At 38.4% G+C, this 16,624-nt stretch overlaps 1 protein-coding gene across 3 annotated transcripts; it reads right to left on the minus strand.

Moving 5' to 3' along the window:
• Positions 1-662: 662 nt before the first annotated feature.
• Positions 663-15,776, minus strand: trim101 (tripartite motif containing 101). Of its 3 annotated transcripts, XM_063883989.1 has the most exons (13): positions 15,006-15,776; positions 13,975-14,184; positions 10,372-10,553; positions 9,777-9,957; positions 9,401-9,496; positions 8,955-9,032; positions 8,439-8,594; positions 8,074-8,096; positions 7,795-7,919; positions 5,472-5,824; positions 3,502-4,515; positions 2,236-2,365; positions 663-1,551 (listed from the first exon to the last, which is right to left on the minus strand). In XM_063883989.1, exons 1-12 carry the CDS (start codon positions 15,015-15,017, stop codon positions 2,279-2,281), a joined length of 2,517 nt encoding a protein of 838 aa, XP_063740059.1. In that variant the 5' UTR covers positions 15,018-15,776; the 3' UTR covers positions 663-1,551; positions 2,236-2,278. The 3 variants fall into 3 exon arrangements, 2 of the variants coding, with proteins under 2 accessions (XP_063740059.1, XP_063740144.1); XR_010165867.1 differs by having other exon boundaries at positions 2,236-4,515; XM_063884074.1 differs by lacking the exon at positions 3,502-4,515.
• Positions 15,777-16,624: the final 848 nt, after the last annotated feature.

Genomic DNA, 16,624 nt, shown 5'->3' on the forward strand with positions numbered 1-16,624 from the left:
TGTATTTATATTTGTTTCTGGTTTATTTCTTCCTCTATGACAGTAAATATTTAATGTTTAGACAAAAAAATGATTTAATGACACCATCTTGGTCTTCGGGAAGAACTGATTCCATTCACTGATTCCTTGATTCAGCAATTGCTCAAATTTCATAGGCCAAAGAACACATTGATTAGTTGTAAGTAATTGTCTATAGAACAGATAATATACTAACTAGCACAGTGACACACAACACATAGTTCATTACCCGCTTAATTGTAATTAAGTAATCAGTATTAATCATTTGAAAATCTCTCAGTAAGATAAAGACTGAAACTGCAAATAGGCATAATGGCAGCCACATTTAAAACTCAGTGAGCAATGCTGGTGTTAAAATAAAGCATTCAACTCTCAAGTGTACAATGAAGTTTAAATTCTTCAGAAAAGCTGGTTTTGTTTTCGTGCTTTTATTTTAAAGGCGTTTCCTCCAAACAGGAAGTTAGGTTATTCACCATTTACAGAGCTTGGATTTCTGAGTATTTCTTTTCCGGAGTGGTCAAATGACGTCACAGAAACAGCTGTTATCAAAATATTTTTGGACTTTTAAGGACAAGGCTTCTTGGCTGTTGTTGGGTAGTTTCAATGTTTACATTTAAAAATAAGGCTCTGCATGAGAGTAGGTGTCCTGGAGTTGAATCTGATTTATTGCAACTTTACAAACATCTGAACCACTGTGTCTTGCATTATGCAAAACACCCCAGCTTACAAAACATCAAACACTCCGAAGGAAAAAGTGCTCAGACACACGGATACAATACAATACAAATAAAACCTGCTGCAAATAAATCAGAAAACAGATACCAAACCACACTGAATGACATGTGACATACAAAAGCACACACTTTGAGTGGTGCAAGTTGGACTTTCTTTAAACTTAATTTAAAAAATCACCACTGTTGAAACTTCTTCTCTTACATTAACAACTATTCTTTCCCCATTTCTGACCTCAGGCACACATCGCCTGTCAACTTAAGCAGTACTTGAGTAACCCTAGCTAGTTTACTACAATACAATCATGAATACCAAACTTCAACTTAGTCTTTGGATCTTAGTACTCCTCTGCTAATGATAATTAAAACTCAATCTTGAAAGTTGTGAAGAGCTCTGTTGTGAAGGGGCAACATCTTTTTCATTTCAACCGTTTTCGCAAGAGCCCAACCAAATCAGTGTTTTCTCCTATAGGCACACAAACCTAGAGCAGATATATTCCTTTTATTCTATTAAAAAGAAAGAAAACAGCAGATTGCTGAAAACCACTGCAACTCTGAAGTCCAAGTATGCATTCAGTCTTTGAGTGCCTTTCTCTTTCTTTCTGTCATTCTTTCTTCCTTTCTTCCATTCCTCAACACAACCTCTCCTCTAGAGAAAAGCTTCTCTCTCTCCTCTCATTCTTTTTGTGGAGGGTCTTCAGCCAGGAGAAGCTGGAGCTGGGTCGATGAGGAGCCTCGTTGAGGGCGAAAGAGGAACAAGAGGAGGACCAGTGTGAGCAGGACTTCCTGTCTCAGTCTCCATCTGGAGCAAAGAGGGACAAAGAATATCTCAGACTCAGTGATACTTATGGTGAATTATCACCAGTGGTGGAGTACGTATTCATATTCTTGATTCAATATCAAGTAACTTATAGTAAATAGTAATCGAGTTAATATAAGTATGTCATGAATATATAATTTCAGTATAACAATTTCAATTATCTATTTCTGAAAGTTTGTTAATCTGTCATCATTTTTAGTTTTGTAGTTTGAGTTTTTAAAAATCGTAAGTACACAGTTCTACCACAAGGTGCCAGCAGAGGCAAGATCAACAGTTTTTGCCATTTTGGGATTTTTTAATTTATGAAATAGAAAACTGTGTCTTTAGTGAAATGTATTACAGTGTACAGTGAAGTTCAAATGATGACTAAATATATCCTATGGTTCCTACAATTTCAATAACTTCTTATAATTCCTTCTTTTATTATCTTTTTCTTCCTTAAATATAATTAGGAAGTATGAAGTTAGATTTATAGTAAGAGAAGTTTAGTGGTAGTGTCTGATAGTTTAATACCCATTATTTATTTTCATTGGAGAAACATTCCACTATTATGAACATAAGCCTTAATCTGAATCATTTACATGCCAGCATTAAACAAAACAAAAACTTAAATCTGCTGTTTTTCAAAATAAAAGCCTTCCGGGTGGGGTCAGCAGGTGTGTGTACCTGAACTGAGCAGCTGTGAGGGAGGATGTGTCTTCTGCTGGTGTTATGTGCAAATGAAGAAGCCAACGTAAGCCCAAACCCTCTGCAGGATGACCAGGAAGGCCAGCAGGTAGAAGAGCAGAGTGACAGCCTGGAAGATGGAGGAAGGATGACAGAGAGAGGGAGGGAGGGAGGGAGAGAAAGATGGAAAATAAAGTTAAATAATCAGATAAAAACAGCAGCGACACGAGAAGAGAGAGATGGCGATGATGATGCTGCAACAGAAATACTTTAATGTGGAGAAGAAAGGAGGAAGGAAATAACTGCATCCAGCTGTTCGATGAAATGACTTACACTTAGATATTATTCAAGTTCAAATTCAAGGTCATTTTCATTTATTCAAGCAAATTCAGTTCACACTTTTACTTTATTTAGAGGGAACCTATTTTTCTTTTAATTAATCATCTTACAGCATTAATTCATTTATAAATTGTGATTTTTCAAAGAAAACTTATACAGATATTATATTAGTTTTTAAAGCACCTTCTAACATGTTTTTGAAATGTCCTATATGAATAAAACACTATTATTATTATTATTATTATTATTATTATTATTATTATTATTATTATTATTATTATTATTATTATTATTATTATTATTATTATTACTATTATTATTATTATTATTATTATTATTATTATTATTATTACTATTATTATTATTATTACTATTATTATTATTATTATTATTATTATTATTATTATTATTATTATTACTACTATTGGGCCATTTTTCTGCAGAAACAGTTATTTTATTATTGCCTTTTTTGTTGATAATACAGACGATTTAATTGCATTTCTTCCCTTGTTCTTTTATTTTAGTAAACAATCGTCTTACTCGCGGTTTTTGAATGCTGATAGAAATGTTTAAATTATGACATTTCTTTGGAATATCTTTCAACAACACTGCTATCAATATTTGTAAGAATACTGTTAACTGTAGAGGTGAAACTGGTGGTCAAAATGTAGTTCAATTAGGGGGTAAAATACATATTTCTAAAGAAGTATGCCCTTCCTTCATCCTTCCTGTTCTCCCTGTTTTTTTCCAGCATGACAATGACAGACAGACCAAAGTGGAGAAGAAGTTTCAGCAAAGCAGCAAACTCTGCAAAATATATAAAGCAGAGCAACCGAGAAGAAGGGAAAAGAAGACAGTGTGGAGCTGCAGCCACACCAGCAGTTTGATGAAGAGAGCAAAAGCCCGGTAGATGATGAAGACACTGACCTGGAGAGAGGCAAAGGAAGATATTTTCTCCTCACTTTCAGTCTTCAAGTCTTCTGGCTGCTCGCTGCTTTTGCCATCCTTCCTTTCTCCTAAACCTCCCGTATCAAACTCTGCATCTCCACCTCCCTCTGTCATGCTTTTTGTCATTTTCCTTTCATCAGACCATACGTTTCCTTCTTCCAGCCTTTCATGCATCAACTCAGAAACAAAATCCCCCTCTCTTCCTGTCAGCTCCAAAGCTATTTCTAGATCTGGTTTACCCTCATATTGCTCCTGTTTTTCTGCATCCTCTACCCTTTTATCACTGAGTTCAAAGTTGTCTTTATCCATCTCTAAACTACCTACATCAACCTCAGAATCAGACAGACTATTATTATTATCAGAAAACACATCTCCACTATCAAAACCTGCAGCTACTTGGCTGCTTTTATCCATAGCCTTAGGTAGGCGCACCCAGCCCTTTATGTCCTCCTCTTCCTCATTTTGCTCCTCATTTCCCACCCTGGGTTCTTCCACATTTCCCTCCTCTGTGGTATTGGATTCTCCTGCTGTCTGCCTTGTTAGTAACTCCTGGAGCGGAGACTGAAAAGAAGACAATTCTTGATTTTCTGTCTCCTCTTGTGGCCAATGACGCTGTGGCTGCATCTCCATGGAAAGTGTGATTTCTTGTGATGCAGGTGCAGGTTGTTTGAGGTAAAACTGCTCTTGTGTTTCCAGACCCCAAGTAGATTGTTGCTGTTGAGGCTCAGACACAGCTTTGGTTGCCCCTGCCGCCTCAGTCTGGATCCCATCCTCTGAAGCTGAACATTGCTTTGCATCACAAACATCTGGCAGGACATCTGCAGGGCCGGGGTAGAGGTTTACATTTGACCAGCTGTTGGGTTTGTACCAGCCGGGGTAAGATGTAGTGTCAATTTCCTCCTTCATCGTCTGCATATCTTCTTTTTCTTCATCCTGAGCTTTATGTTTGTCCTCTGTGTCACACTCAGCTGTCCCATCACTTATTGTCCCACACTTATATGTGGAGGAAAATGGATAAAAAGTCATATGGAAGATGTTTAATATCTTAGAGAATGGTCTGCAATAATGCAAATGGTAGTTGCTGGGCTTAGGGTTAGGGCAGGGGTGTCCAAACTTTCTTCACCGAGGGCCACATACGGAGAAATACACGGAGAGCTGGGCCACTTATAGAGGTGAATATTGCCTCAAAAGTTAAGTTATAAGTTAGCAAAACAAATATAGGTGAATAATGCGCGATACATGAAAATGCTTTAAGAAAAAAACAGCCTACATCTCGTCTGTCTTTAGGGTTTCATTCATTTAGTTGGCAGCTCATTCCTTAAAACAGAAGCCTCAGATTGCTGATAATCAGAGTAAATATGAAGGTTCAATTCCATGCTGGTTACAGAAATAAGTTATTGGGCTTTTTTTTTATCAACTAAGATTTGTTAGAAAATGTTTAACATTTTAAATGACTGAATTTATTTGAAAATTGGGCTCATTAATATATTTGAACATATATATTTGAGAAGTACAATATGAGACAAGCAAAAGTTTAATTTGTGGGCCATATTGCATTGTACTTTTAGAATTAGCAGAGGGCCGATTCAAAATGGCCTGCGGGCCGCATTTGGCCCCCGGGCCGTAGTTTGGACACCCCTGGGTTAGGGTATTGAGATAGGAAAGAGAAGAATGTAAACTGTGAACACAAGCTGAAAGAAGATTCATTTTGTGAAATTTTCCAGGTCCTTTTTACACATTTATCAGCGGAAACTCATTTTCAAAAAACACTTCAAAACATTCTTGTAACTATCACTGAAAAATGAACACTGACTATAACATTAACTCTAGCTGCGTTGTCTTGTATGTCAAAAAATAATAAAATGTTACAGATTTACAAATGAACTAAGAGAGTTTACACTTAAATAGAAGTATTTTGTCGTGTCTTGACAGCAGGCGTGATGTGTTACCTGTAGTGTGCTCATCCCCTCATGCTCTTCACAGATGTTTCCCTCCTTAACTCGATGAGGAGCCTCCTCTTTCTCCTCCTCAGTTTTGTCTTTCATCAGACCCGATCCCGCCTCATTTAATCCCGGGTCGTCAGTCTCCGTCTGCAGGACCCCTCTTGCAGGCTCTTCAGAGGCCCTCAACAGACCTGCTTCCTCTGGAGGAGGGTTCAGTGCTGCGATCGGCTCTTCAACTGGTTTTAAAACAGGCTGCAGGATGCTGGTGGAGGTTTCCTGATGGTGCTTTGGTTCCACTTTCTGGACAATGAGCTCAGGTTCTGGTTCCACCTTCGGTTCTTCAGGAACATCTTCAACAACTGCAGAGAGACAGCACAAGCTGCTGAGACTGAACGGGTTTTTGGACTAATAAAATAGTTGTTTAATTGAGAATGAATTAGATAAATATTCTTCTTCTTTATACACTGCAGACATCACAATAAGATTAAGATTAAGATTAAGATTCAACTTTATTGTCGTTGCACAGAGTACAAGTACTAGGACAACGAAATGCGGTCTCTGCATTTGACCCATCCTAGTGTTAGGAGCAGTGGGCTGCCATTATGTACGGCGCCCGGGGAGCAGTGTAGGTAACCAGTGTCTTGCTCAGGGACACCACGGTGGCACTAGGTCTTTCGGGGGCTTGAACTGGTGACCTTCCAGTTCCCAGGCCAACCCCCTATGGACTTCGCCACCACCGCCATAAATTACCTACAGCAGATTACAGACATAAAGATATTAGAACATTTGATTTGTTTAGGGATACATTTGTAGAATATTACTGCATGTTTTATTGCAGCTGGTTAAAAGCATATTTCAACATATGAACACGTAATAATGCTTCCATAAAAAAACTAAAAACAGGGCTGTTTTTTTTTATCATAAGTGAGCCTTTTTAGGAGATATGTAGTTCTGACAGAAGATGTTTGATTCATTAATAAGCACAACCTGAAATATCCACCGCAGTAAAAAGGCCACATTAAACTAAACCAAAAACCTTGGCAAATATTATAGTAAAACGAGATCACAGCGGTGACTTCTTTCCCTTTTCATATTTTTAAGTAGGTTTTGTTAATAACCCTTACATACTTTTACTTAAGTTAGGTTTTAATTTTACTTTTTACAAACTGTCTGGTATTAGTTTTACTAGTGTGGTATTTATTTAATTAAAATCACACTAAAGTCTGATTTATACTTCAAGAGCGAGAGCTGTAACTCATTCCCTCCTGCAGTAACCAACTATTTATGGAGCAGACCCATAGTCCTCAAATGAAAAAGCCCAGCAGATAGAGTTACTGAGTTTATATTACACCAGGGGTGTCCAAACCTTTTGCACCGAGGGCCACATACAAAAAAATATATACACGGAGAGCTGGGCCACTCGTAGAGGTGAATATTGCCTCATGAGTGAAGTTATAAGTTAGCAAAACAAATCAAATGTAGGTGAATAATGCGCGATACTTTCAAATGGTTTAAGGAAAAAACAGCCTACATCCCATCTCTCTTTAGGGTTTCATTAACTTTGTTGGCAGCTCATTCCTTAAAACAGAAGCCTCAGATTGCTGATAATAAGAGTAAATATGAAGGTTCAATTTCAAACTTGTTACAGAAATAAGTTATTGGGCTTTTTTTTGATCAACTAAGATTTATTAGAAAATGTTTTAAATTCTAAATGACTGAATTTATTTGAACATTGGGATCATTAATATATTTTAACATATAAGCAATCAAAAGTTTAATTTGTGGACCATATTCCATTATACTTTTAGAATTTGCTGAGGGCTGATTCAAAATGGCCTGCGGGCCGTAGTTTGGACACCCCTGTATTACACCCTCAGTCAGGCTGCCGCACAGTACAACCTTTACAAGCACACAGAAAATGTTGGTTCATTTTTCCTTCATCATCTTTAGGAATTTAAGTATTTTTTTTACCTGTGTTTATTGGGTTTATTGAAATTTGACATATCTTGTGAACACATATTAAGCGCATTAAGGGAGGAAAAGAGCAAAACAGCACACAAAGAGATACAGTTATCATCGCATTGTCAATTACCAGTGATGAGTTTATTCTCTATAAAATAATAGAAAAGGTTGCCATGTAAAATACAACATGTTTACCTCCGTTCAGTATTTCAGATTTTACTTTGTTTGCAGTCAGTATTTGTAATTTTTGCAGATGTAGAAAACACTTTCACAAATTGGTCCGAAATGTGTTGTTGCAGCTGCAATGTGTCCTGTGCAACATAAAGGGGTCGTTGAAAGAGCTGTTTCAAAGTGTCTCTCTTCTCACCTTTGAAAAAGTCGATGCTCTTCACAGATGTCTCCTGTCGACTGAAGTTAAACGTGTAATGACTCAAACTCTCAAAACCTGGTTTCAGTTTCTCTGATGGAAAGGAGCTGCTCGCTGTTATCACTCTGGGAGGAGGTAGAGGGGGAAATGGAGGGGAAAACGGTAATAAAAAAGGATATCTTATGTAGTAGAGTGGGACTAAAACTGCATTTTGTTGGAAATGGAAGGAATGTATGTCGAAAAAACATCTTGGGAACACTGAACTATTTCAATACTCACTTTGTGATCAGCTCCCTTGAATTCTGAAGGGAACATTCAAGAAAAAAGAGAATAAAAAACACACTTTTAAAAGGAAATCAGGTTTATTTATTTTTGTACTATTTTTGTCTTGTCTAACCAGGGACATAGAACATCTTATAAATCATAAATATATATATAATGTTTAAATATATACATAACATTTCAAATCATTATCTTATTGATAATGCATGCACACACACACACACACACACACACACACACACACACACACACACACACACACACACACACACACACACACACACACACACACACACACACACACACACACACACACACACACACACACACACACACACACACACACACACACACACACACACCTTAACGAAGGCGGCCATATCCGGCTCCTCCATGCTGCTCGTTGCTCTTTCCATCAGTTTGCTGTTGGCTTCCACGCTGTCTCCATAGCAACGCATCAGCGCCTTGGCGTGGCCTGTTTTCTCTTCCTGCTCCGAGCTGATTCGCTGCATCATCACCTGCATTTGACGTGTATTTTTTAATCAGTATCAGCATGTAAGAAAAATGTATTAGCTATCATTATCTTTTATTCTAATATACTCTGTAAAAATATAAATCGTTATTTAAAATATAGAACAAGTTTTTTCCACATTTCACTTTTCATCTTAATATATTCAGACCTGCTACTTCTACTGCAACTGTTGCAACTTGTTTGCCAATATTACTCCTACAATTATAGCATGGTATGTCTATTTAAAAGGGGTTCATCAGCAGTTGTGGAAGGAAAATGTCAACATTGTACTTTAGACATTAAAAGTGTTTATCAGGGCCACCACGGAAACTAAATCATAAATGATAAGACAAGAAGAAAATCTGACCTTTCGTCTCTCCTCCAGGATTGAATTCACTCGGTTGAACTTCTCACACACACTCTGTTTCTGAGCCTTACTATTCTCCTGCAGAGAGAGTAAACATAGTCAAATACAAACTCCATATGAACTGTGTGTAAAACGAATTAGCATATTCATTTACTTTCAAACTGTGTCATTGTTACCATTGACAGGCAGACAGCATGGGCTAGGTGTGTGTGTGAGATTAACAAAAAACCAGAATGTGTGTTCATGGTAAAAGAATGTCAACCATGGTAACAGTGAGGCTCATAGATGTGTTTTCAAATAGTTTATCGACAATAATGGAGCTGTAGGGCACAGAAGAGGAAGATACATAATTCTCAATTGGAAGAAAAAAAACACACACATTTATAATGGCGTCAAAAGTGATCGTGACATGGTAGGAAAAATCACACACACACAAACACACATACCTCTATGATCCTGCAGGACTCTTCCAGCTTATTGATTAAACCCTGGACTTTGTCGCTGAAGGCCACCAGAGAACTGACTGCCTCACTCAGCTCATCCTGGGGAACACAAGCAGTTGTTATTAAGACTCATGAGAAGGACTTATTTACAGCCTTACATTTTATAATTATCTAAGTATAAAGAAACTAAACCTAGGTCAAATTTACTAAATACTTTTGAGACTCGATCAACGTTTTTATCCTCAAAAGTGACAACATGATACAAAGCCTGACATACACACAAACAAAAATCACAGAACAAAACAGACAACGAGTCAAAAAAGCCCCAAAAGTGTAATATTTGATAGGTGTATTATTAGTATTTCCGAGTATAACATACCTTCTTCTGCTGGCAGACATCAGTGAGAGGAGCCACCTGACAGGCCTGATGAGCCCCGAACACTTTACACAGCGAGCAGGTGGGAACCTGACAGGTGAGACAGAAGATGTTCACTTTCTCCCCCTCATGGTCCGAACAGGTCACCTGATCAGAAGGAGCCGGGGGAGGAGAGGGGAGGGAGCTGCAGAGACAGAGAGATGTTTTCTATTGAAATATTATTATTATCCTTCATGGTTATCAGTAACTCAGCATGCTGGGCTATCAACAATTTTCCAACATGATTATTGCATTTTAGTTTGAATGTTTTGCCACATTTAGGGGTTTAGGGATGCAGGGTGTTTATGTTCAAGAGAACATTGGTTTTATTGTCAAGAAAGCAAAATAATTCTGCTTTGGTTTTACATGTATACTAAGATGTTTGCTGCTTTTGTCAATTTTAACTCAATACTTTTGTAATTTAAGTTTTATTGCTGAATTTGAACACATATGACTGTTATCCGTGTTGAGTGCTGGCACCTAATAACCTAGTAATTTGTAACCTATAATACTTCAGAATGGAAGTGTATTTGATATCATAATTCTTGTCTCTCTTCACCTTGTGGCGTTGCTGTTGTTGCTGAGTTCCTGTTTGTAGACGTCGATGATGTTCTCCACCAGCAGGTTTCTCTGCAGGCCGTAGACCCCGTGCCGATCCAGAATCACTTCCTGTGTGCAGGACGGACAACGGAAACGCCCGCTGCTCACCTGCATGGTGGTACGAGGGCTGAACAGAGAGGGCTGCACAGAAAGAAGTTTTATAAAATGAAGTCATTATTTATTTGAAGAAAGGGCTATATTCAGCTGTCCTTAATCCTCTACCGCTGACTGTCAACAACCAACAGTTGGACGTGTCCTGTCTTACAACACAGCTGCTTGCTGGGTATTTGATAATTAGCAACTATTTTAATATCAGTCGGGGTCAGCAAGGGAGTAAAATCTCCCAAATGTCTCCCTGGGTGAAGTCAAAGTTTGTTTAGGATGTGTTACTGGGTAAACAAGACCCTACACACACAGTCATACACGTGAACACACGTACAGAGTAATGTTCGGCCTCCTAGTTTATAATCAGTGTTCCTAAACCTTTTCCAGACCAAGGAGCCCCTAACTACATGTTCAATACATTTGAGTAGAATATTAATGTGGGTAGCCAGTTCCAAAATGAACAGGTGCTTTACAGGGGCTTAAGTGAGCTAGCTAACGTGATAGCACGAGGTATCATTGTTGACCATAGGTTAATGAGGGTGAGACGTTTTCTTCAACAATATTTCTGTCGACCTCCTCTGATGTGATCTTAACGCAGTTCAAATCATATTTCCGTAGTTTGACAAATAATTCAAATCAAATGAACAAATTGATAGCATTTTTTCAATCACTCCAAACCTGATATTAGACACTTCAAATTCAATGATGTATTTACTACTACCTACTCCAGCAGCAGTAGCAGGAATTCAAGCAATTACATTTTATGTCACAATGATAAAATCTAAATGAAGGTACTGGCATTCAGCAAAATGTGTTGGTTTACTTTAGACAGAGTAAGATACATTGAATGGGAAGTTCAGTGGTTTAAGATAGCAACATAAAATGAGTTACAAGAGAAAACCGAGCAGAAATGGAAAATAGATTTAGAGAATTGAGAGTTAGGGGGAGGACAGATGTATGTGTAGAGAGGGACAGAGGAGCAGAGAGACGGCGGGAAGGTTAGAGGACGAGGATCCTGAAATAGTCCCCTGTAATAAGCTTCAGCTGCTGCTGCCTGACGCAGGGATCAGCGGGCAGAGAGACAAACACAGAGAGAGAGAGAGAGCTGCTTTATCATGTTTGGTTATATCAGCTTTGTCAATAGGGACAGGATTTCACAGGCAAATAAAATAATCAGAAAGTGCTGTTTAAAACATCCCTGCTGTATGATGCACTTCTCACCTCGTTAGTCTGAGTTACAAAGTCATTGTCTCTACATCATCAATTCATCCACCTTGTTTCTGTAAATGCCAACATCTTCATCAAGGTAGCTGCATTCAGGGTTTCTGTATTGTTGTATGTTGGTTGCTATTATGTTTGGCACATTTGCAGAAGAAAGAAGTCCCCTCAGAGACTATAACATGCAGCTTATCTTTTTTCCCATTATTATAAGTGCGTCATCTGTGATTCTTGTTATTGTGTACTCATGTTCCCCACATGAAGAAAACATAAAGTCCTGTTTAGAACATGGGGTAGTCTTGCACATCAGCCTACTGTTGCCAAAATGAATATTATCACAACAGTTTTTGAATTACGGAAATTAGATTTTTTTAACGGATACAATTTTCTTTTTCGGGATTTACAAAATAATCTAGCAAAACATTTAAACCCGTAGTATTTTTGTTGTGTTTGTATATATCAGATTTTATATTAATAGCTTATTTGTATGGCTAATATGTTGAACGTGAATAACCTACTTGTTTTGATACGAATTTGTGTCCTAATGATGTTAAAAAGTTGAGCAATGAGGGAAGATCAGTAGCTGTTAGGCAAGGCGTGTGTGCGTGTGTGTGTGTGTGTGTGTGTGTGTGTGTGTGTGTGTGTGTGTGTGTGTGTGTGTGTGTGTGTGTGTGTGTGTTATGCAGGCCTTCTTGGTGTCAAAGGTCATGAACATGAGCATGACAGTTAAAGTGGAGTCTATTAGGTTTCCATCTCACATGCACTGCACCACATATAAAAAAAAGTGAGTCCTGCAGGGTGCTAAAGTATTACTGGAAGAAAATGTGTGTGCTCATCAGGTTTGGTAATAACAAAACTACAGATGTGGGAGTGATAAAGGCCCACTCAATATGTATCTTTATTTTTAGAAACTGAGTCCTCACACTTTCTTTAGACGATGGTTAAACCAGGCTGTTGTTTTGTTATGTTGATGCTAGCTGTTGTCTCAGTCCAACATGTCGGTTGGGACTGAAATATCTCCACAAATATTGGATGGATTACTTTGACAGTTGCTACCATTATTCATGATGATCTGAGGATTAACGAGCTCAGTGTTTTGTGAGTCAAGTCTTACTGCAAAGTTACTTCTAACTACAGCTCATTTACGGTGGGTAAACATACACAATATCATTGTTCTGAGATGTAGCTGACTAATGCAAAAGTACAAGAACCTCAACATGTTTTCTGCAATAAACTTTAGTTGCATTTCACTGGAGCAGTGTCAGGTGGGTCACGAGAACTAATGAACTGAACAGTAGCAGTAAATATATCTCTCAGCAGCTGATTGTCACGTACAAGAACAAAGGAGTTAAAACCATCCACAGAGCTTAATTTAGACACTGATAATCCACCATACACACTTACACACACAGTATAAAAAGTGTGTGACGAAAGACACGTGTGATCCAGCTTTATATGTACAGTCTCCAGCACATGCAGTTCACACATGCACAGAACTGTGTAAAACACATGGTTCATCAGTGCTGGAACTAAGTACATGTATTCAAGTACTGTACCAAAGAATCATTGTGAGGTACTTGTACTTTACTTGAGTACAGTTCACCCAGCATCACAAAGGTCAAAAGTTGAATTCTATATTTGGATGCCAATACTTTTTTTCTTCTACTTACGATTTTCAAAGCGGGACATTTACTTGTGGATTGATTTTTATAATTCAATAATGCATCTTTTATATAAAAAAAGGGGCCATGAAATGTGTTTCTGGGCTTTTCTCTTTCCTATAGTGTGTTATATAGGGATTTGTGCATGTAAACCATCTGCAAAGACTAAAACCAAAGTTCCCCCAAAAGAGAGCTTTTCAAACACTACCTCTCCGCCTGAAACGCCCCCTTCTAGTCCTTGTGACATCACTATGTAACACTTGTGCTTCTATTGGCTAGCGCTCCAACACAAATTACGTGAAAGGCTTAGTGCCGGGACATCTCTAAGCATTGAACAAATCACAACAGAGCCGGCTGTCTGACCAATCAGAGCAGACTGGGCTCTGGTTTCAGACAGCGGGTGAAAAGAGGTGCTGCAGCACAGGCAGTGTGAGAAAAATAAAGAGCTTTGTAAACATGTCACAGAAGAGGCACAAAATACAAATATGAACCTGAACACAAGCATGAATGGGCCCCTTTAAGTAAAAGAACTTGGTCACCACTGTACCCATCAGCAGTGACCTTCCTGTGTCTCTGACCTGGTACAGCTCGTTGGCACACTTCCTGCAAAGGTTATGTTGGCAGGGCAGGATCACCACGGGTTTGGTGAAAAGCTGCAGACAGATGGGGCAGATTAGCTGTTTCTCCAGTGAGGACAGTCCTGAATCCCCCTCTGCTGCCCCTCCACCCTGCAGGCAAACCAGCTCCCCGGGCAGAGACATGGCCGCTGCACCACATTTCACCTCCTCCTGTTGAGAAATAATTCAATTAACACCCCGATCCGCCAAGTATGTTAGTGAGGGACTGCAGTTCAAATAACTGTGGACATTTAGGATTGGTACTGTAATGTACTGTACATTTTGAGACATAATCCGGTTTTCATCTTTATCAATTGAATAAAAAATGAGAGGGGTTCATTTTTATCTAAGGTTTTCTTATTTGTTTGTTATATTTTATTGGCCAGGCTGCAGTGGAAACCAACCCTCATGAATAACAAGGTCTAATAAGCCAGGATAGCAAACAGGCATTGTGATTTTGCACATTTTAGACCAATAGTTATAAACTGCATAAACGTGAGTCCCTGTTCACCAGTTTGAAAAATAGACTTCTGGTTTTTAGTTAGATTTACTCTTGGGAAGACATTTGTTTCAGTCAAATTCTATGAAAACATTGCAAATTGAAATTTAAGATATGTAACCTAATCATAGAAGTTACCAAATTCACCTTAGTGTTTACAAATTGTTCATGTTCGCTAGCCTTAAAGTCCTGTTTCCATTTTTGGTATCCCTTAAGTAGAGGTAGGAAAGAAATACATATATTTGATTTTACGCGCTGTCTGTTCTAACTATTCATGAAAGCTTGAAGTTTAGCGTACAACGGAATATATGTTTTTATGGCTTCCCCATTCTATAAAACGACAATATTTTAGATGACTGCTGCATAATTATACATACGAGAAAGTACAATGCATGTCTGCATGTGTTTGTATTTAATATAAGTGTTTGTTAAAAACCCCCAAACACAGGACACATTCATAAAAAACAAAACAGTATAACATTTAAAAGCTCACCTTCCTCTCCATCTGCTGATAAGCTTTGTGTGTTTGGTCTGCTGGCGGTTAGTTTCCAATTAAAGAGTCATTAAATAGTTGGAGGCAGTTGATGTTCCTTCTTCAGATCGGGTCTTTCTGCTTGCACACGTGGTTGGAAATGCATTTGTTTCTCATTGATCCAGTTCTCTGTTGTTTTCCAAAAATCCAGTTAGGAAACTTTAAGAAAAGCACCAACAACCAAAGAGTCCTGCAGGAAGAGCAGGCTGATCTTCAGATGTTGGAAGTCCTCAGGATGAGTAAAAATTCAACAATTATTAATGGTAGTTAATAAATATTTCTCAAATAGCTTTACACATGACACTGCATTTCATTTCCCCCTACTTTAGTTGTTGTGTAAGTTTAGCATGAAGCTGTTAGAGAGCAAGAGACCGACTCTGTGTCTCAGATTCTGGAAATACCCTCCTCACTTAGTCAGGGTGTCAGGGAAACAGTTTGAGAAATCTTTGCTGTCCAGTTAAATGGCGACAAAAATACACACGTGTTGAAACTGAAATCACATCTGAAAGTTGAGGTCAAGAAATCACATGGAGGTCAATCAGTTCAAGAGAAAAGTTCATATCCAAGGAGAGAAAGTTGATAGTGGAGCGCTGTTACAAAATCTGCCAGGAGAGGAAAGAGTGTCTCTACCGTTCACTCCCAGTTCCTCTTCCGCCTCTTCCTCACACACTCTTCCTCACTCCATTCCTGTTTTTCCACACAAGAAGCGCCTGCTGTGTTTGTGTGTTGGCAGTTTCCTCACCATCTGCAGCAAAGTGATTCTGAGTGAGATAAACACGCCCCCCCAAACTGCTTTGAGTTGGCGGGGGCATCAAGTTTCAAGCCAAAGCCACACACACACACACACACACACACACACACACACACACACACACACACACACACACACACACACACACACACACACACACACACACACACACACACACACACACACACACACACACACCATATCAGGCAGTGGCTGGTATGTGGAGACAGATTAAGACCATGCCAGGCTGTGCTCTTTCTACTGTTACACTCACGCAGTGCTCTTCGAGGTGCTAACTGTACCCTTTCAATGTCTACTAATAATTAACACATTGAGACTTTCACTGCTGTAGTCTAATGGGACCACTGCACAGAGGCCATTCAAAAAAAGAATTGCAATAAAAGTGTGTTTAGCTTTAATTCAACACCATTATTCAGCATTTATTTAAAAGGATTTGTACACACTGTAATGTAGTTGTATATAGCACACTTTTTATTGAGATTCATTTTAATTGTGTACGGCTCATTTTTGCAATATCATTCTCATAGTATTCATTATCCTCAGGGGGACAGTTCGATTTATCATTTCTATATGATAGAATATCAGAATGTGGAAAGCTTATACTGGCATTAATGTGTTTTGCCACTGCAAAGTGTTTTGTATTGAATTAATTTAAGGATGTTTATTAATGCCAAGCAAACTTACATTTCTCCATTTCAGACATTTTCCATCATTAAAACTTTGTTTAACAGTGTAGCAATTTCTCTCTATTTGGGAATGCTTCTTTTTAAATATAATTAGTTTGAGTTTTTTTGATTGGTAGCATTAT

The sequence above is a fragment of the Eleginops maclovinus genome, chromosome 1, assembly GCF_036324505.1.
Source record: "Eleginops maclovinus isolate JMC-PN-2008 ecotype Puerto Natales chromosome 1, JC_Emac_rtc_rv5, whole genome shotgun sequence".
Lineage (NCBI taxonomy): Eukaryota > Metazoa > Chordata > Actinopteri > Perciformes > Eleginopidae > Eleginops > Eleginops maclovinus.

Excerpts from the sequence above, each read along its gene's own strand:
- trim101 (XM_063883989.1), bottom strand. Across the intron at positions 9,033-9,400 it reads AGTCCTGCAGGATCATAGAG|GAGAATAGTAAGGCTCAGAA; the intron begins GTATGTGTGTTT and ends CTCTCTCTGCAG. Across the intron at positions 2,366-3,501 it reads CTTCCTTTGCCTCTCTCCAG|GCTGTCACTCTGCTCTTCTA; the intron begins GTCAGTGTCTTC and ends TCCATCTTCCAG.